The following is a 22,032-nucleotide window of genomic DNA, read 5'->3' on the forward strand; positions in this document are numbered from 1 at the left end:
GGAAAGAGTGGAAGTGTGTGTGTGTGTGTGTGTGTGTGTGAGAGGGTGTGAGAGAGATGGATAGAGAGGAGGACAGAGAGAGTGCATGTGCGTGTATAAGAGGATGAGAGAGAGAGGGAGAGAGAGCAAGAGCGAGCATGTCAGAGAGAGAGAGAGTGTGTGTGTGTGTGTGTTGCACTTGTAAATCGCTTTGGATTAAAAGCGTCTGCCAAATGTAAAATGTAAATGTGTGTGTGTGAGAGAGAGAGAAAGAGAGATCAGCAAGGTAGCAGAGGTTTGGGGGGTGACATTTCCGATGTTGACGGAAAGTTTATTAAAAGTATACAGCCAGTGACGGACATGGTGGTACGACCATGCACAGACTTCACACACAGCCGCCTGAAAGGGTTCACAGGGAGAACAGAATATCGCCTCTGAGGGAGTCCGCGGCGGACGGAGAAATACACTAGGGTCCACAAGTCTGAGACCACTCCCGAAAATGCTTCTATTTTGCTTTCTTTTCCGAATTAATACAAACTTTCTCATTACTAATTATACACAATTTGAGTGAATTTGTGTGAATTTCTTTGTATTTGGTGAGCACACCATCTGACTTCTGAAGAATTCCGACTACAGTCATCAAAATCATCCAACAATCTGTGTTAATATGAACAAATAAACATTGTGACATTGATTTTGAAATATTTTAATCATGTCAAGAAAAACTATGTAGTGAAATGTTTTTATCCTCTGAAAAACGCACGTTTCAAGGTTCTAATATACGCTTGTCATTTCTGTGAAAAGATGCCACTAGTTTAGCCCAACTACGGAATTAAATGTTTAGGCTATTGTCAATTGATGAAACGTTTACCAGGATCCACATGGATAGTTATTTAAAGTTTAACACGTGCTCTGTCCTTCGATATATTTTGTGAAAGCGGTTATTGCAAAACACAATTAGCATAACTCATCTAATGACTCGCGATGGGCTGAATGGCTCGTTTTTGTCATGTAGCATATTCTGGTGTGTTGTTCCGTCACCCTCTTAACATCCATCCATCCATCCATTATCTGAACCCGCTTATCCTGAACAGGGTTGCAGGGGGGCTGGGGGTCTGGAGCCAATCCCAGCATACATTGGGCGAAAGGCAGGAATACACCCTGGACAGGTCGCCAGTCCATCGCAGGGCACACACACCATTCACTCGCACACTCATACCTACGGGCAATTTAGACTCTCCAATCAGCCTAACCTGCATGTCATTGGACTGTGGGAGGAAACCGGAGTACCTGGAGGAAACCCACGGAAACACTGGGAGAACATGCAAACTCCACACAGAGAGGCCCCGGCCGACGGGGATTCGAACCCAGGACCTCCTTGCTGTGAGGCGGCAGTGCTACCCGTCCACTGTCCACTGTCCACTTCCCCAATCTGTGCCGCCCCCTCTTAACATAGATCTTTAAAATGATATTATAACCTTTGAATGTAACTGAAAATTCGCTCGGAACTAAATAGGCATTAAGCATGCATACGTTCACTTTTTCATGAAAAAGTTATTATTGGACATATAAGAAAATAATAAATCAAGATACAGTGGTACCTTGACTTACGAATGCACCAACTTAGGAGTTTTCCGAGTTATGAGCTGTCGCTCGATCGATTTTTTGCTTTGTGTTGCAAGCCAAAATTTGAGGTACGAGCGAGTGAAAGTGAATGTGGGAGAGACTTTCAGTTTATTGAAAGGAAACACCCGGAAAAAGTTGCAACTGGCCGTGCGTCGGCGCTATTTAATGACACCTGCCTAACTCATTTCCGAAACATTCTGAAAGGGAGGAAGAAACAAACCTCCTTGGACAGGTTTTTATTGAAACGCCCTGCAGATGAAAGTGAGGATAGCGTGGCAAAAAAGCCCAAAAAAAAAACAGTTAAGAAGAATATGTTTAGCGAAAGTGAAGTGAAAATTTTTTACATTCTATTTATTTTTGTTTTATTATGTTTTTATACAATACAGTGCTATTTTTCTTATTTAGAAACACGTAACAAAAAAAATGGGGTGTTTTTTGGGGGGCTGGAACGGATTAATAGCATTTCAATTAAAGTGAGGAAAGCGTGGCCCCATTTGTCACCTCCCTTGTCAACTCCTCCCTGTCTTCTGGCTGTTTTCCAGCACCCTACACCCCTGCCAGACCTCTTCGTTCAGCCAGGCCGCTTGGCACCTCCCCCTCTCCGAACCTCCACCTCACGCTCACGACTACTGTCTGTTCTGGCTCCACGGTGGTGGAACAAACTCCCCGTTGAGGTCAGAACTGTAGAATCTCTCCCCACCTTCAAGCGCAAGCTGAAGACGCACCTCTTCAAGCAGCACCTTTCCCCGTCCCTCCCTACCTCCCTGTGAACCTTAATTGTTGTCTTTGTGATTTACTTTGTGTATCGGTATTTTTAGTTGGCTAGGTAAGCAGTGTTTGGATAGTTAAGTTTGGTCACTTTTGCTTTGTTGTTTGTTTGTTTATTTGTTCGTAAAAAAAAAAAAAAAATTCAAATAGGCCCTGGTCCTTATCTTTGTTGTACAGGTAGCAGTTGAGATTGTACTTCCCTCTAGGGTCTTTAAGCGCACTTTGCCCTGGTTATGGGTATGCACTTTGTTGTATGTCACTCTGGATAAGAGCGTCTGCCAAATGCCATTAATGTAATGTAATGTAATGTGATGTAATGTAAAAAATGGCGGCCGTGAACCTGGGCGCTTTCTGAGGGTCTGTGACGTCATGGAACAACGCCCGTCCTTGGTCCTTTTTCAGTCACGTGCTCCGTTTTCTTCCGCTGTTCTGAAAGGCTCTGTGCTCCGCTCCTGGCTCTGCAGCATGGCAGCTGGGCCCCAAATTCAGCTCGCAATCCTCCCGCTCACTGGTCTTCACCGCCTCGGACAACGTGAGTCTGCGCTTCCTTCACCATGTGACGAGCGAAGCTCACCTCGACACGTAGATGACGTCATACGGGCCGGTTGCATCTTTCCCTGTATGATTGAATGTTGCTTGAAGCAGAACCTTCAGCGTCACTTCCATTCTTAAAAACATTGTATTGACCAACAGCGTTTGGATAATCCCGAGTGCGCCCTTAAAAGAAATTGGAGGTTTAGCGTTTCAAGTTTATTACATTTATTGAGTCAGCAAATTTAAAAGCATTGATTTATCTAAAATGTCCCATCTATGTGCCACCGTTGTTTCACCACAAAGTCCTATGAGCGTTCATGGACACAAGCTGACGTTAGAATGGAAAGTAGACTGATAGTTATCTACATTGGTGTTCGGTGTTACGTAAGGCAACTTCATAATCATGAAACAACGAGAATATTGGATGTTTTATTCGTCATTAGGCTATTTGAACGAATTATGCTAAAGTTTTTAAACTGATGCTTTCGCACGCAATACCACGCAAAATGAACAATGGCGTTTTTATAAACATTTAGTCTAACCTATATATTCCGTTATTGCAGTTGTAAGAGGTTTGGCACACAGCGGGTAACATTCTGTCAGGCCGATAGAAAAGGAAGCTTTCTTAAAGAGTCCAGTAGGGGGAGGTAAACCCCCGGCTGTAACCTGTAACCTGTGTACGGCCTTTCCCTGTCTCCATTTCCGAAACACGGTTATTTCATTTCATTTTATTGGATCATGGGACAAACCTACTTCATTCCTTTATTCGGAATCATCAGAAGGAAAAAATATGTAGTGAAATATTTTCATCCTCTGGAAAACGCACGTTTCAAGGTTCTAATATACGCTTGTCATTTCTGTGAAAAGATGCCACTAGTTTAGCCCAACTACGGAATGAAATGTTTAGGCTATTGTCAATTGATGAAACGTTTACCAGGATCCACGTGGATAGTTATTTAAAGTTTAACGTGCTTCGAGATATTTTGTGAAAGCGGCCAGTGTTGCAAAACACAATTAGCATAACTCATCCAATGACTCGCGATGGGCTGAATGGCTCGTTTTTGTCATGTAGCTTATTCTGGTGTGTTGCTCCGTCACCCTCTTAACGTAGATCTTTAAAATGATATTATAACTTTTGAATGTATTTTGAATGTAACTTTTGAATTGACATGACCATTTCATTAATTGATGCTTAATAGCTGACGTGCAACACATTAGCTGTAATATAGCATATGAGTTGTATGCTAATATGTGGGGTCAGTTCTAGCAAATGCACTGAATTCATGACATGGTCACCAGACAAACGGGAGCTGAGCTGTAAAACAACGTGTGGGTTGAGAGGCTAAATCTCACATTTCTGAAGTCATCAATGTGTTTCCTTTTACCCCCTCCCATCTGGTATTTTAATGTATTTATTTATTTGTTTGTTTTAAACTATTTGTGGAGCGAGTGGTATTTTGCAGAACTGGCCAAGAGATGGTTTCAGTTACTTCTAAGATTTCTTTTGAAGTATCTGCTGTGCTATGGATTAGGAAAATCCGTGTTGTGGCAAGAGTAAAACTGGACAACGTTTGCTGTCTCAGGAAACAGAACTGACCTTTCCACAAATGGGGCACTGCAGCTGCATAAAGTATAGAACTAAATATATAATCATGAAGCTTACAAAACCAAGGGGCATGATGAACTGCATGTTCAGAGAATGGTAAATGGTTGGCATTTATATAGCGCCTTTATCCAAAGCGCTGTACAATTGATGCTTCTCATTCACCCATTCATACACACACTCACACACTGACAGCGATTGGCCGCCATGCAAGGCACTGATCAGCTCGTCAGGAGCAATTGGGGGTTAGGTGTCTTGCTCAGGGACACTTCGACACAGCCTGGGCAGGGGTTCGAACCGGCAACTCTGCCTGAGCCATGTCGCCCTGAACTGAACACATTTAGTTGGAGGTACAAGGTGAGAATCAATTCCCAATGGCAGAAACACAAATTAAAACAGTACAGTTTTACTAATCCAAATAAAGTATACAAAATGAAAGGGTCTTGGGATAGATCAAGGGCCAAAGTTGCGCATGTGACAAATTATATTGTTGCCCATTTTCGTTGCCCAGTCCTATCTTTAGCCGCTTGTATTTTGTACCGTAATCTAGGACTTTTGAATCTGTATTTGTCTGGATATTGTAGTTTCCTGTAGATCTCTTGGTGTTGTAGTTACAGACTTGGCCTATCTACATTGTGTACTGGACTACGGCCGTCAGGAAATCCGGAGCTTTCGTACAAAGCTTACCGCGCGGATACCTCGGGTCATCGATGCATCGCTTCATGTGTGGCGGGACAGAGACGTTGATCCCTCCACAGCCCGGTGCTGATGCTAAACCCTCATTAATTTCCTCACTAAAACAGATCCGTCTGAACATTTACCCTAATTACACTTCCCCAGATTTCCCCCAGGCCTGCGAACATAAGCCGGTGTTCTACCGTGATTGTATTATTACATTACATGACCTCACGTTCATTTAGATATAATACGGAGGGGATTTCAGGGAACATGATGGCATCCGCCTGTAATGTTTCTGTATCTGTCCTGTGTGTATTTATGTTTATTCTTGTTATTTATTCATACATCCTTGGTTATTGTTTTCCCATTACATTTCTCATTCGTCATCCCCTGTTATGTCTGCTTCTGAATGTTTACCAGCCCAGTCACTCCCCTGTCTGCGTGTCCCACTATTCGGGTGTTTACGGTAGTTTCGTGTTTTCAAACATTCCTTCCAAACTCGCGATTCTTACTTCCTGCTTTTCTTGGTAGTTAAATGTTGTAAAGCACTATTCTTATTAACTACTACTAATCTCGATATTGTACATTACAAATTCGATTAATACACTTACTGTCTGTCTAACTAACTAACAGTCACTTTTATTGGGTAGTTTAGAAATATTTACATAACTAATTCACTAACGCAATCTCTTCGTGTTTCTTCACTGTTCTATAACTCCGCCTCCCTATGCTATCCCTAATTACTTGCTTAGTTTCAGCAAAGTGTTCGCACCTGTCTCTGACTATCACTACGTCTTTGTAGCGGTCCTCGCACGGGGCTCCAAATTACGTAGGGTTTTTACTCTCTACGAAACTGGGGCGCCAGTTAATGTTATGTAGCAGTATAACTGCAAAAAGTAATCAGTCTCATAAAATTACTGTTATCAGAAATATCCAACCACAAATTTAGTATTTTAATTAATAATTAAAATAACCAATATTAATGATTGAACATACCGATAACCTGAAAGTTGGAAGTTCTTGGAAAGACTGCTCTGCTCATGTCTATGTGATGCCAAAACAGACACCGGGTTTAATAAAATATATTCATTAAACAAACGTAAAACACAGAACAGATAAACTAACGGGAAATTAGTCGGGGAAGTTAGTGTGTGTGTGCGTGTGCGTGTGTGTATGCGCGCGCAAGCGCGCGTGTCCCTTGAACAAAGGAAAGGTCGGAGTAGCTAGTTTGGGTAAGCTAGAGTTATGGGTGTATTAATGAGTATTAGTGTTAGCTGTGAGAAGAGCGACTACTTGTGTAGTTCACTCTATATATGCGTACGTACACGGCTAACAGAATACATTCAAATGATAAGACAAAGCAAATATAGAAACACAGATTCAAAATAACGGTTAAGACTAAGCTAACACTGGCTATGCCTGCAAATGCTTGTTTAGTCTTACTGAGTCCATACACATTGCTGGATCCAAAAGGCGTGCTGTCCTTATAGGAGCCGCGATGGTGCTGTGAATGCATGTCCTGGAGAGGTGCGCAAAGCTGGGGCGTTCCCGTCTTAGCCGCACGTTGTTGTCTGGTCCGCTCGGTTGCTGGAAGGATGTTCGTTAGTCCCTTTCCGGCTGGAAAAGTTTGTTGCTGTTGTTCTTTGGTGAGCTTTGCAGGGGTAGACTGATGTAGCGTTCCGCGTACACCAGTTTCCACTCACTACAGGCCACGAAGTTACCGCAAGGTAAATAGGTGTGTCCGTAGGCCTGGTAGTGCGCTGTGCTGCATTCAGCCTCTGTCCGAGTCTCGGAGCAAATGAGCTGAAGCGAATGGCCAAAAAGGGTGCGTCGACAAAGTGGACGAAGAGAGTGAAGAGAAGAGAGAGATCCCGAGAACGTGTCTTGCTCTTATACGGGAAGTTTTATTGCTCCCGCCATTACGGGATTGGCTGAACCAAGCTAGACGTCATGCGGGGTGGACGTCGCGGAATTGTCCTGTGGGATTGTGGGAGTTGTGGTTCCTACATCTTCAATCTATGCAAATGTCTACTCCCTAATCCGGAGCCGTATGTTTTACGTGTTGGTTACGGGCATCCAGTCCGCGTTTTCGTCTCCCTCCTGTTATGATGTTGTGACCCTATTATGTTTCCCCACCTGTTGTCTATTTGTTTAGCCCACCTTTTCCCCAGCCCCGCCTAGATTGTCACCTTCCCTCATGTATTTAAACCTCAGTCTCCATTTCAACCAGTGTCAGAACGTTGATCAGTCATAGTGCCAAATTACCTGTAAGGCTATTTCTTGAGATTCCAAAAGACACCCCTTTGCCTTTGATTTCCGAGCTTGCCTTAGGCTCTTGTTTTGTTTGCCCCTCTGATTTTCTGGTTTTTGATATTGTGCTTTGTTTTAGTGACTTCGGTTTTTGCCTTCGCCCTTTTGTACTTAGATTTTCTGGTTAGGGTTTCTGATTGCCTGTTTTTCTGTTTGCCATTCTTTTGCCTTCTGTTTTTGTCTTTGTACTCAATCTCCTGGCTACGAAATCGGACTAAATAAACCACGTTTTTGGATTATCCGCTGGTCTGCATCTGGGTCCACAGTGCCGTACATAACACCGCCGGAATAAACACGAACCGCAGAACTAGGCCTGGCCAACAACATTCCCAGAATTCCCTCTTGTCCAAAACAAGACAAGAGTCAACTAATGATAATAATGATGTATAGTATATAATGAAATGTGATTTTAATACTAATGCTGCTTCGTGTAATAGTACATAAGAGAAGTCCACAAACGTTTTCTTTTTTATTAGCAGTAATAACAGGAATACAGTTTTGGCAGCCATAGTGTCGTCGCAGTAGTAATAATAGCACTAATAGTAGCAGTTACAGTAGCAGTTTCAGAAGTAGTCGTGGTAGTAGCAGCAGCACAACATCTCACTTTTTAGATTCTTATGAACAGGACGACTCCTGGTGCAAACAAGTAAGACGCAGTATGAACGCAAAAAGATCCTTTTGAAAATGTGCAATTTGAGTAAAGAAACAAAAACACATCGAGGGCCACAGGAAATGGTGCCTCAGCAGGGAAAGAGATCGATAAGTGCATTAAGACGGTCGTGGGAAAGGCAGAGGTGCTGTTTGATGTGTTTCTGAAAGGCTGCATTACACAACTCCTCCCCGCCCCCCGGGAGAGAGAAACCTTCAGCTGCCGAGTCAAATGGACGGAAATGAAACCCTAATTTCTCTCCTCGTTTTCCATTTATTTTCATCTTTTCAGAAGACCAATAACCTAATAAAGTGCCTTCTGAGTGTGGATATACATTGCAGATGTTTCAGATAAGCCAGCCACTTAACTCTGGACTGTTTTGTAACACAAGTGTCTGTTTACCTGGCCAGGAGGCGTAGTTCAGACTGCCCTGCTTCCTTCCTGCTGAGCCCGTCAGCCGCAGTGACATACGAAGCAGACCTCGTGGGCTAAGAACAAGGATGTCTCTGAAAGGCACACACACGTGTGATGAACATGACAAGCCCCAGTATGGGAAGCAAGTGGGTACAGGTACTGTACAGATTTGGCACTTATTGAGTCGAATTAGCTCCATAAATTTTGCATTTTGTTTGGCTGAATGCGCTTCATTTGTAAACTTTAGTGTTTGGTTTCATTTTTAGTGACTTGTCTGTCACACTTTGTAACAAAGGGAGCAGGTTTTACCGGGCTGATATTGCAACTGAAAGGAGTTAACAGCACATATGAAAACACAAAGAGCTGATGCAGGCGCGTCCATTATGAGTGTAGTGACAGTCATATTAAATGAGTAACATGGTGGTTGGTCACACTTTCTATGTGTTTATATGCGTTATGCACAAGAGGGCATTGAAGAAACACGGTGAAAGTAGTAAATATGTCCGTTCTTTAGTTTTGGAGAAGTAAGCGTTTTAAATTGATCATCCTATGTTCAACAATGTTCTCCTCTTTGTGCTTCACATGGGGATTAGCCACTCCCCTTATCTCTCCCCGATAACTTAACCCACAGTTTGTGCTTCCAGCCTACAGGAAAGTGGGGGCATGTCAGAGCTAATTGACAGTTCTCATTACCGCGCCCAGGCAGTTTGGCTGAACTTATATAGTGGGGAATGTTGCGTAAAGACAACTGGCAAGTGTTACATTCAACCACCATGTTACTCCTTTAAAGACAAGGTGTTAATATACTAATCGTTAAGCAATGCACACATAATCTATTTCATAATGGAGAGCATGTACACAATTTTTTAATCCTTCCTCGCTTTTTTGTTTATCGTTAAGGCGGCCTGTAGCGTAGTGGTTAAGGTACATGACTGGGACCCACAAGGTCGGTGGTGCAATCCCTAGTATAGCCACAATGTGATCCACACAGCCGTTGGGTCCTTGGGCAAGATCCTTAACCCTGCATTGCTCCAGGGGATGATTGTCTCCTGCTTAGTCTAATCAACTGTATGTCGCTCTGGGTAAGAGTGTCTGCCAAATGCCATTAATGTAAAGTAATGTGATGTATTGTTTGTCATGCAAACAACTGATAATGGGGGCGGCACGGATGGTGCAGTGGGTAGCACTGCCACCTCACAGCAAGGAGGTCCTGGGTTCGAATACCCGTCGGCCGGGGCCTCTCTGTGCAGAGTTTGTTTGGAGTTTCTCCCGGTGTTTGCGTGGGTTTCCTCCCACAGTCCAAAGACATGCAGGTTAGGCTGATTGGAGAGTCTAAATTGCCCATAGGTATGAGTGTGTGAGTGAATGATGTGTGTGCCCTGCGATGGACCGGCGACCTGTCCAGGGTGTACTCCTGCCTTTCGCCCAATGTATGCTGGGATAGGCTCCAGCGACCCTGTTCAGGATAAGCGGGTTACTGAATGAATGAACAACTGATAATGTTATAACTTGCAGATAGTGAAGCAGATGTCCGTCTGGACAACAGAATTACACGACTTCCTGCAGAGCAGCTCAGAGCCTGAGGACGGTCACACATACGTCATGTACCACGGGACCTCTCGTGAGGCAGCGGAGCAGATCAAGGCCCACGGTTTCCACCAGTCCAGAGACGGGATGCTGGGACGGGGCGTCTACGTCAGCCGTGACGTGGAGAAGGCCAGGGCGTACCCCCGGGGGCTCCCCGCGGACCAGCGCGTGGTGCTGAAGCTCCGGGTCAACGTGGGCAGAGTGAAGAGGATCGATCGCCAAGGGCACCCGCTGCAAAAGACCTGGCACGACCACGGCTACGACACGGCCTGGTGCCCGCCGCGCTGCGGGATGGTGCTGAGCGGTCTGGAGGAGGACTGTGTGTGGGATCCTGACCGCGTGGAGGTGATGGACGTGCTCGACACGCGGCCGGCCCCCGGAGTCGCAGAGGCCATCGGGGCCACCGTCGGGGCCACCATCGGGGCCGCCGCCAAGGCCACCGGGGTCACCATCGGGGCCGCCACCAAGGCCACCGGGGCCACCATCGGGGCCACCATCGGGGCCACCGGGGCCACCATTGAGGCCGCCGTCGTCACCGTTGAGGCCACCAGGACCGCTGTCGAGGCTGCCGCCAAGGCCACCGGGGCCACCATCGGGGCCGCCGCCAAGGCCACCGGGGCCACCATTGAGGCCGCCGTCGTCGGGGCCACCATCGTCACCGTTGAGGCCGCTGGTGTGGCCGTTGAGGCCACCAGGGCCGCTGTCGAGGCTGCCGCCGAGGCCACCGGGGCCGCCACAATTGAGGCCCTCGAGGCCACCGGGGCCCTCGCCCGGGCCGCCTGGAGAGCGCTCAATTGGTGAAGCGTTTTTTTCATTATCCGAATGCGTTATTGGCTTTTCACACAGTATATTCTGATGAAAATGAAATAAAATTGCATTGTTGATTTTGTTGATCATAGTTCATTTGTCTCCCCCCCGGCACACTCCATTGGTTTATACTCATGGCCACTCACAACTGAAAATGGCTGAAGAGAAAAGGTTCCTTTTTGTCTCTACAGAAAATATAATATAAACCTACGTAAAACATTCTGATCATTCCCCCTGAAACTGCTTCCACTGTTTTTAACAGGATAGTAAAAGCAATTTAGTTCCCTCGCCTTAAATTACACTGGTGTACTTTACATTGTTTCCTGTTTGGAAATCCCCACAGTCAGAAAAGGAAAGCGAAAGTGAGGTGTTGCTCTCCAGTCTGACTCAGTTCGAGTAAAACTATTTGCTGCATACTGTACATTTTAGAGAATAAATTGTATTATTATTATGTTAAATGCATTGATTCTTTTTGGGGACTTTTTTGGTCACTACTCTTGGTGCTGCTTGGGGTGAAACGGTGTGTTGGTTTTATGCTTGAAAAAAAAAAAAAATGACAAAAAGAAAAACTAGACACCTACCAGGCCTTTTTCATTTTTAGCTGAGGTTTCTCATTAGTGGCAGCAGCAGGCACTGACTCCGGTATCCCAGACTCCCCTGCTCCGGATTCTGCCTGCCAGCTGAGAGATCTGTGGGGTATTTGTGTGGAAGCAGTGCTCCGTGGGAGCTGATCTCTGCCCTACCCTCCATCTCTCTCTAGCTGGGGAGGGGGGGGGGGGGGGGATTAGGTGTAGGGGGGTCTTGTGGAGAGCTGAGATTCGTGTTTAGTAATGAGGACCACTGTCTCCACCAGAAAGCTGCCTAACGACGGAACCTCAGCCAGAATGCATGTTATAACACAGTAAGCGACACCCCTCACACACACACGCGCACGCACACACACACACACACACGCATAGATGCATGTACACATGTAACAGTAGTCAATCAGTCAGAGACAGGAAATTCAGGAATTTATTGTCTGATGAAGACAAACAAAACACATAAGTGTCTTCTTAAATGGTCACTGCATTACATTTTACATTTACATTTTAGTCATTTGGCAGACGCTTTTAATCCAAAGCGACTTACAAGTGCCACTGCACTGGCAAACCCTCAGCAGAGAGACTTGAATCTACTGCTCTTTTTGCAACATTTACATTTACATAAATAACTATTTACCTATATCAAAAGGACAAAATTAAACTTACATTAAATGAAAACAAAATTAAAACATGACTTAAGTTGTAAATTGGCACCACCTACTGGACACAGCATGAAATGCGACAGTGCTCAGGCAGTCACTGGCTAAAACACTCTCAGCACACATCTACAAATTATATGGAACCACATACCTGAAGAAGACAAACAAAACACATAAGTGTCTCCCGAAAGAAACTAGTGAGTCTTCAACAATTTCGTATGAGTCATGACACGTGGCAATAGAATGCATGGAATGGCAACTAGCCATTCTAGAACGCCTAACGTGGTGAAATGAAAAAAATTGTTACGTTTGGGTTTTGTAAAATGCTTTCGGACCCCAAAGCAGAGACAGTGACAACGAACGAGAGGATACGAACTCAAATTTATTCAAGAAAAAAACAATAACAAAGAAACGCTGGCGTGTAGGGGAGGCAGCGGGGGGACCGGACTGTCGGCACCACGAGCCGGGATAGCCACAACGAGGGAACCAGCATCAGAGTCCAGAGGGTTCAAACAGTAGGCGAGGCACGCGAGCTATCTGTGCACGGGAGAAAACGGAGAGACACGGGTAAGTAAAAACGTACTGGTATCTTTGAAACAAAAGGAAACCGCGAGAGACAAACCACCGCGAGGAAACAAGCAGCTGTAATACTGACTTGTCGTTGGAAATAATTCGGCACCGGAGTGGGGTGAAGCCAGGCTTTTATGGAGCGGGGTAATTGGATGATTGCTGCCAGGTGTGCCTCGTAGAAGCACCAACAGTCCAGCCACGCCCACTGCCACACACCTACACTGCCAGGGGGGAAACAGAAAAAGGAAACAGAAAACACACGCAACCAACACCAAAACCCAAACCATAACAAAAATAAAAATATCTATTGCCATCAAAACTAACACCAATATCATAAAGGCACGTAGTAAAACTGATGTTAAATATTATGCACTACACATTACAACTTAAATGAGCTATATTCAACAAAGATTGGTAAAATAAAGACAGCTGTGTTTCAGTGGCAACACAAGAGGGACATAAAGTGTGATATTAATCAAAGTGCAGTGAACGAAAACTTCACAAGAGGGCTCCAAAACAACAAATACTGGCTGGGGGTTGCTGAACCCACCCCCACTGAATTTTGGCGACATTGAGCACCAACTACACAGTATACACTAAAGGCACAGTACGTTACAGTCTGACATATTACACTGGGTCTCCAAAACAGAAAAACCAACCTCAAAAGTATCGCATAAGGATGAAGTGGTATGAGAGTAGTGGTAATCTCTCAATCCAGCCACCGGTAGTAGGGTGCCTTCTACAGCCCACGAGACCCTCACAAACTGTCTAGTACAAGGCCAGGAAGATAAATCACAACTTGACACTAAAACAAACTATCTGACCAATAAAGATGTAGGATAAACAAACGGCTTTGGACTCGATCAGTAAACACTTGGAACATGGACTTGCAAACAGCCTTAACATTGAGCTTTGTGTCATGAACAACATCTTGACTCGACATGGTCTGTATGAACCTGTTGACTGGTCTGATAAGGCAGCTATATCTAGACCGAGCCTGTGTATGAGCACTGGAACAATCAGAGTGTGTGGGTGAACTCTGTCAATCAGTGCATTGTGTATGTCTTGCACTACCTGACTGTGTAATAGTGTCACGTGAAGAACCTGACTGCTCTACATATATAGAATTGTCAGCATCAATGCCAGTGTCAGTCAGTGGTCTATAGTCACAGGTCACAGACTGATCTTCCATCTGGTCTTCAGATCCCTCTGAGATGTTCTGAGGCACTGAGGCCATACTGCTTATATCTATAGCATCAGCATGTGAAAGACTGGGTTTGGACAACCGAGTAATCCATTCCCGGGTCCTTCCTACAGAGTCCACAGGCTCCGGGTCAGTCAAGGGATCTTCACTCCTTCTCTCAGAGGTGTTCTCCATGCTCTCTCCCTCACCATCAACACTTGGAGTGGAAGACTGGGTCACAAGCATGGATGAGGCAGGGTTGGACACATCACTTGTGCCATCCACAGGGAAGAAATTGATCAGCATTAACAGGTTCCTATGAACCACCTTCTCCTGTCCACTAACTGTGTCACGGATCCTGTATGTATGTGTCTCAGCGTTCAGGTCTACCACAGTGTAGACTGTTGACTCCCACCTATCGGCAACTTTCCTTTTTCCTCTCTCTTTTCTGTTCGCCAAGAACACCCTGTCACCAACTTCAATACTGGGCCCCTTCACTCTCCTGTTGTAGAGTTGGGCATGCCTGTTCTGTTCTTTCTTGGCATGTTCCTGGGCAATGGCCATGGCTTCACTCAGATCCATAGTGAGAGACTCTACATATTTGTCATAACTTTTCACACAAGAGTCATTCAAGACAGTCCAGGAGAGGACATCTACAAGCAGACGGGGAATACGGCCGAACATAAGGTAAAAGGGGGCATATCCTGTTGTCTCATGGACTGTGCTGTTGTACATGAATGTCAATGTCTGCAAACGTCGTGGCCAGTCAGCTTTTGCTTCAGGTGTCAACGGATCATCCCACCCAGGGTCCTATTGAAACACTCGACACTACCGTTTCCCATTGCATGGTAGGGAGTTGTGTGTGACTTCTTAATGCCTGATACTCTGATAAGCTCACTGATTAGCTGACTCTCGAAATTTGCCCCTTGATCACTGTGAATCCGTTCTGGGAATCCAAAGACACAGAAATATCTGTCCCAGAGAACCCTCGCCACTTGCTTGGCTGACTGATCTTTACAGGGAAATGCCTGAGCCATCCTTGTAAAGTGGTCTGTCACCACTAAGACATCAATTGACTTGTTCCTGTTATCTTTGGCCGACCAAAAGTCGATACAAACCAGCTGCAGTGGTCTGGTTGATGTTATACTCTCTAAGGGAGCTCTCTCTTTTGGTTCGACCGTCTTGCTGACTATACATCGCTGGCAGTGGCGCACATAATCTCTGACATCCCTGTCTAGGTTTAGCCAGAAGAATCTCTGTCTGGTTAAGCTGAGGCTCCTGAACTGGCCCTGATGTCCTGCATCATCATGAATTCCCTTCAGGACCTCGACCTTGAGTGATTCAGGCACAACATCCTGGAACCGCCTTGCCTTGGTGATCTGGTCCCTCAAAACAGCACACCATTGCTCACAGCAAGCTTTCCCAGTGCTTCAAGTATCTCACTACTGTGACAGACTCTTTCACCCTTTCTCTCCGGGAAGGACTTCAATGTCTCTCCACATAATACAAGACACATGAAAGGGTCCTGTCTTCCAACTGCTTATCACGAAGGTCCTTCTCTGTGTAGGCAGGTAAGGAGTCTCGCCCAGGTGGAACCAACTGAGGTAAATACCGCAAAGCTGCCACAGCGCGGGCCCTCGAACCAGCCTCCCATTCCACGTGCAACTGTAGGACAGTGGACACATCTTCCATCTCAATGGACTGAACATCCATGTGACTGGGGCTGCACGTAGACTGAGCACTGACACTCAATGGAGTGTGCGTCTGACGACCACAGGATGACCGGAAGGCATTTTGGACGGAGGCACTTGACACATCCTTGACCTGAGAGAGGAGACTTGTGTAGGGCTCTTCAAGCAGCCTGTGGCCAACACCGTTCTTGACAAATAGCACACGGCTCAGGGCACCGGCCACAATGTAAATGGTAAATGTTAAATGGCAGGCATTTATATAGCGCCTTTATCCAAAGCGCTGTACAATTGATGCTTCTCCATTCACCCATTCATACACACACTCACACACCGACGGCGATTGGCTGCCATGCAAGGCCCCGACCAGCTTGTCAGGAGCAATTGGGGGTTGGGTGTCTTGCTCAGGGACACTTCGACACAGCCCGGCCGGGGGATCGAACCGGCAACGCTCCGACTGCCAGACGACTGCTCTTACTGCCCGCCTCACTGATGATACAAGCCATTGACCCACTGTCTAGCATGCCACCCAGTGTTACTCTACCACCCATGCTATGTAGGTATGTAGAAAAGACTGTCACTGTTGCCAACTCTGTGTATGTTCTGATATACAACTTCAGAGTCATTACATGAATCTTTCAAATATGTGTATATTGTCTCAGCATCAGATATAACATCAATTTGGGAGTTTATGTCAGGACCCGTACTGCCTCCCTTCAAATACAGGTCACCTAGTTTCCCCCAGACTGGGGTTGGGAGGACTTGGTGGCTTGGCAATCAGCTTTGGTATGGCCAGGGGCCAGACAGATGAAACACAGTCCCTCGGACATGCAGTGTGAAATGGTACTATGACCAGAGTCATTACAGAACCAACAAGCTCGCTCTTTGGGACATCTCTCCCCAGGGGCACATTGATACCTCCCACCTCGCATCGGGGTAGCAGTATTGCGCTGCTGCATTTTCTCCACCATCCCTTGAAACATGTCCACCATACGGCTGAGAAGCCTCTCCTCTGACTGCTGGAGATTTTGAGCTACAACCGACGCAGAGGCAGGGCATAAAGCATGGAAGACCTCACCCTGAATTGGAACAGGGACAGGAGAGGAGCAAGGAGGGTGGCACACTTGGGGCTGGGTTTGAAGAGAGGGAAGGAAATAACTTGGGGTGTGGTACTGCTCCAGCACTGGTAAGCTGACTGGTGATGAGTTGGCTGGCTGCTCAGAGGGGATAGCAGTGGTGTGGCTCTTTAACTGTACAGCACCAGTGACTCCACCGCTAGCTCCCAACTCCCTCTGATAATCGTCAATCCTCACCTGAACATCTCGTGAGGTCCATTCATGGATTGGCTTACATTTCAGGGTGTAGGACAACTCTGGGTCGGGGCAATGTTTCACAAGCATTAGCGCCACTTCATCACTCATGTTCCCTGACTGTTTGCCCAATCTGGAAAGGCCCTCAAGGTCCGCTGCTTTGTTCAATCTAATCCAGTTGTCAACTGGGTTTTCTCTGAGCTTGGGCAGAGTAGCATAGAAGTCTGCTAGCGGGAGACACGAGGACGCATCACTGAAGTAATGAAGGAGGATCTTGTAAATCAACTCAGGGTTCTGATTGACATCAAGCACTGGATCACTACGTATGCCGATTCTCACAACGTCTCCAGCTTTGCCCCTCAATTGACTCATAATTTCTTCTGCTTGTTCATGCACAGGTATCCCCTGCTTTCTGAGATGAGTCTTAGTCATGTCAATCCACTGTCACATGTGGAACCTCATGTCTGGTAGCTTCACTGTGTGTGTTCTGAGGATCACTACTCATGCTTACTACACCAGCTGACGTCAGCTTTTCAACTATGGACTCACCAATCTGGGCACCTAATTGTCCTATCAGATCTGCAAGGTGGTGGGTAGCATCAGCATCACTACTGGGTGTGGAAGTGTGAGGACCCTCCCCCATCAACTGCCCAACAGGAGTATAACCTGGGCCCCCACCTGACCCTGTACCCCTACCGATGTCAGCTATGGACTGGGAATGCCCCACCCTCCTACCTTCAAGCCCTCTAGCGACATCATCACTGCCAGTATTACTACTAAACCAAACACCTCTTCCCTTCGGCAGAACTGGACTGGCAAAAGTATTAAACTGTCTGTCATCAACTGCTCTCTCAGCCATTTTGCGTACTTGCGTTGTGTGAAATTCTATGAAAATAACACAATAGAATGTCAAATGAATGTAGTGTGGAGAAAGAAAGAGGGACGTAAAGTGTGATATTAATCAAAGTGCAGTGAACCAAAACTTCACAAGAGGGCTCCAAAACAACAAATACTGACTGGGGGTTGCTCAATTCAAGTAAAATTCACATAAAAATAACCTACATTTCAAACTCTGTGACACCCACCCCCACTGAATTATTTAGAACCGACCTTTCCACAAGTGGGGCACTGCAGCTGCATAAAGTAAAGAAATAAATATATAATCATGAAGCTTACAGAACCCAGGAGCATGATGAACTGCATGTTCAGAGAATGGTAAATGGTTGGCATTTATATAGCACCTTTATCCAAAGCGCTGTACAATTGATGCTTCTCATTCACCCATTCAGACATTGACAGCGATTGGCTGCCATGCAAGGCACTGACCAGCTCGTCAGGAGCAATTGGGGGTTAGGTGTCTTGCTCAGGGACACTTCGACACAGCCCGGGCAGGGGTTCAAACCGGCAACCCTCCGACTGCCAGACGACTGCTCTTACTGCCTGAGCCGTGTCGCCCTGACCTGAACACATTTAGTTGGAGGTACAAGGTGAGAATCAATTCCCAATGGCAGAAACACAAATTAAAACAGTACAGTTTTACTCATCCAAATAAAGTATGCAACATGAAAGGGGTCATGTGTCTTGGGATAGATCAAGGGCCAAAGTTGCGCATGTGACAAATTATATTGTTGCCCATTTTCAATGTAAATGGATGTGCTTGCATGGAAATGAATTTTATCCTGAAAATGTTTCCAGTAGTGATTACATAGAATTGCCATATCTAGGTAAAGGGTTCTTTATTGGGCAAAATGTTTTTTTTTGTCTGGGAGCTTTCACACTTCACACCTGTGACAGAGGGTTCTATGAAGAAGTGAAAAGGAAGCCATGGAATCAAGCTAAAGAACCCATTCAGAACCATGTTTGTAATGTTTCTGTATTTGTTCTGTATGTTTTCATGTTTATTCTTGTTTATCATTCATTTCTCATAGTACCTGGTTTATGTTTTCCCATTACAGTTCTCTATTGTCCTCCCCTGTTATGTCTACGTCTGAATGTTTATCAGTCTAGTCACTCCCCTGTCTGTGTGCCCCACTATTCGGGTGTTACGGTAGTTTTCGGGGTTCAACATTTTTTCTAAACTCGCGATTCTTACTTCCTGCTTTTTCTTGATAGTTAAATGTTGTAAAGCACGATTCTTACTAACTACTACTAATCTAGGTTTTGTACAGTACTAATCCGATTAATACACTTACTGTCTGTCTAACTAACTAACTAACTAACAATCACTTTTATTGGGTAGTTTAGAAATATTCACGTAACTAACTCACTAATGCTATCTCTTAGTATTTCTGCACTGTTCTATAACTCCGCCTCCCTATGCTATCCCTGATTACTCGTTTAGTTTCAGCGAAGTGTTCGCACCTGTCTCTAACTAACACTACGTCTTCTAACTATGCAAATGTCTACTCCCTAATCCGGAGCCGTATGTTTTACATGTTTTGTTTCGTGCATCCAGTCCGCGTTTTCGTCTCCCTCCCGTTATTATGTTATTACCCTATTGTGTTTCCCCACCTGTTGTCCATTTGTTTAGCCCACCTTTTCCTCTGCCCCGCCTAGATTGTCACCTTCCCTCTTGTATTTAAACCTCAGTCTCAGTATGCTTCGTTGTCAGAACGTTGATCTTGATAAGTGCCGATTGATTGTAAGCCTTGTTATAGAGATTCTTGAAAGACACCCCTTTGCCTTGACTTCGACTTTGCTTTTGCCCTGCTGTACCTTCGCCCTGTGATTTTCTGGATTTTGACCTCTCGCTTGTTTTTTCGACCATTCTTTCGCTTTTCGTTTTTGGCTGTGTACTGGATCTCTTGGCTTGTGACTACTGGACATTAAAACTACTCTTTTGGATTATCCTGTGGTCTGCGTCTGGGTTCCCTGCACCGTACATAACAATGTTTTTCTCATAGTGTGTATGAATGCCTCCACAACGCGATCTGTTGGTCTGAGGAGGTCAGGGACAGCCTGTGGCCTGGTGGCTGGGACCTGAAAGGGTGCTTCAAGCCCTGGCCCTTAACCCCACACTGCCCCCTGCTTAGTCTAGTCAAATAAACTCCTCCAAAAAAGTTTGGAAATTTGTGTTTGGTTGATCATATCTCTGGTGTCACTGTATTATTGTGTCTTATATCATTGGAAAGCCTGTTCATTTCCCTTTACAACAATGTCCCAATTGTAAGGATCATGCGTTTGTAGGATGAGCAGCACAGCTGATTATGTGGGTTGGGTCCCAAGTGCCAAATTTCCATTCCAATGTCAAACAGTGTATTCTCCAGTTGGTATAGACTCTATTGTTTTGAGTTGTTTGGGGGATTGGATGATTGAACAAATGAGACTTATTGGTAGGCTAATTCTATGCTTTATTAATTGAACAAACAGACAGGAGCCTCAGTAGCGGGTGGAAGAACCATACGCAGCCATGACAGCCTGGCACCCCCTCCTGATTCTGGTCACCAGCCTGGTCACGTGTTGCTGTGGGACGGCATACGTACAGCAAATGGGACATCATTGTGAAGGGAAATGGACAGGCCTTCCTATGATATAAGATGTTTTTATTGCACTTGTCAGCTATGTAAGAAATTGTTTTATTATTTTTTATTTGAGTTCATTGGCTGATCTTGTGTTTCAGACCCCGTCTCTTGCCCCAGGTCTGTCTACCTGGTCTCCTGTACCCTTGGGTGGGTGGATGTGAGGTGTGAGGTAGAGAGTGGGGGGTGTAACTGTGGGTGGGTGGATGTGAGGTGGGGGGGTGACATTCAGGTGGGCTGTGCCGGGCTGGGCATGAACACTAGTCTTGGGGGGCCGCTCTGTGGCTGTGAGGGTTGCAGATCAGTGGGAGCTTGTCTGTTGATAATCGCAGGATCCTTTCCATGGTAAAGAAGAACCCTTTCACAACATCTAGTGAAGTGAAGAAGACTCTCCAGGAAGTAGGCGTATCATTATCCAAGTCTACCATAAAGAGAAGACTTCACGAGAGCAAATACAGAGGGTTCACCACAAGGTGCAAACCATTCATAAGCCACAAGAATAGAAAGGCCAGATTAGAGTTTGCCAGAACACATCTAAAAAAGCCAGCCCAGTTCTGGAACAGCATTCTTTGGACAGATGAAACTAAGATCAACCTGTACCAGAATGATGGGAAGAGAAAAGTATGGAGAAGGCTTGGAACGGCTCATGATCCGAAGCACACCACATCATCTGTAAAACATGGTGGAGGCAGTGTGATGGCATGGGCATGCATGGCTTCCAATGGCACTGTTTATTGGTGATATGACAGAAGACGGAAGCAGCCGCATGAATTCTGAAGTCTATAGGAACATTCTGTGTGCTCACATTCAGCCAAATTCAGCAAAGTTGATTGGACGGCGCTTCACAGTACAGATGGACAATGACCCAAAACATACTGCGAAAGCAACCCAGGAGTTTTTCAAGGTAAAGAAGTGGAATATTCTACAATGGCCGAGTCAATCACCTGATCTCAATCCGATTGAGCATGCATTCCACTTGCTTAAGACAAAACTTAAGGCAGAAATACCTGCAAACAAACAACAACTGAAGACAGCTGCAGTCAAGGCCTGGCAAAGCATCACAAAGGAGGAAACCCAACGTTTGGTGATGTCCATGGGACTTCCAGACTTCAGGCAGTCATCGCCTGCAAAGGATTCTCAACAAAGTATTAAGAATGAACATTTTATTTATGATTATAATCATTTGCATTATTGTTCTGCAGTGGGTTGGTTGCATTTTCTCCTGGATTAGTTAAGTATTATTTGTTTGCTTGCTGATTCTAAATTGAGTTTAGTTGTCATTATAGTGTTCTGTTGTGTACTTGTTTGTTTGTTAGCTATTACAAGTGGTGTTTATTTAGATTCAGTGAAACTGGGTTAGGTGTTTGTTTCTCTCAGGTAAGCTAGGCTATTAAGTTAGGCTATTGTTTTACTGGCTGGCAGGCCACAGCTTTTGTTGTAGGAGGAGCCAATACTTTGCACCCTGCTCAGGCTATTAGTACTGGCACACCTGAACTCACTTCAGTGTGCATTATTGTTCTGCAGTGGGTTGGTTGCATTTTCTCCTGGATTAGTTAAGTATTATT

General features: G+C 45.4%; 2 protein-coding genes across 2 annotated transcripts in view; one reads left to right on the forward strand and one right to left on the reverse strand.

Annotated features, from left to right (window-relative positions):
* The window catches only part of LOC133123130 (collagen alpha-1(III) chain-like), a 5,017-nt gene extending 1,978 nt beyond the window's left edge, over nucleotides 1-3,039 (reverse strand). Inside the window, exons 1-2 of the mRNA XM_061233430.1 lie at nucleotides 2,948-3,039; nucleotides 326-378 (exon numbers count right to left, since the gene is read on the reverse strand). Coding sequence (XP_061089414.1) covers nucleotides 326-378; nucleotides 2,948-3,039 — 145 coding nt within the window. The remainder of the gene's footprint in view (nucleotides 1-325; nucleotides 379-2,947) is intronic.
* Nucleotides 3,040-10,088: 7,049 nt separating this feature from the next.
* LOC133123131 (uncharacterized) overlaps nucleotides 10,089-22,032 on the forward strand; it is a 72,198-nt gene continuing 60,254 nt past the window's right edge. Inside the window, exon 1 of the mRNA XM_061233431.1 lies at nucleotides 10,089-10,553. Coding sequence (XP_061089415.1) covers nucleotides 10,089-10,553 — 465 coding nt within the window. The remainder of the gene's footprint in view (nucleotides 10,554-22,032) is intronic.

This window comes from Conger conger, chromosome 3, assembly GCF_963514075.1.
Source record: "Conger conger chromosome 3, fConCon1.1, whole genome shotgun sequence".
Lineage (NCBI taxonomy): Eukaryota > Metazoa > Chordata > Actinopteri > Anguilliformes > Congridae > Conger > Conger conger.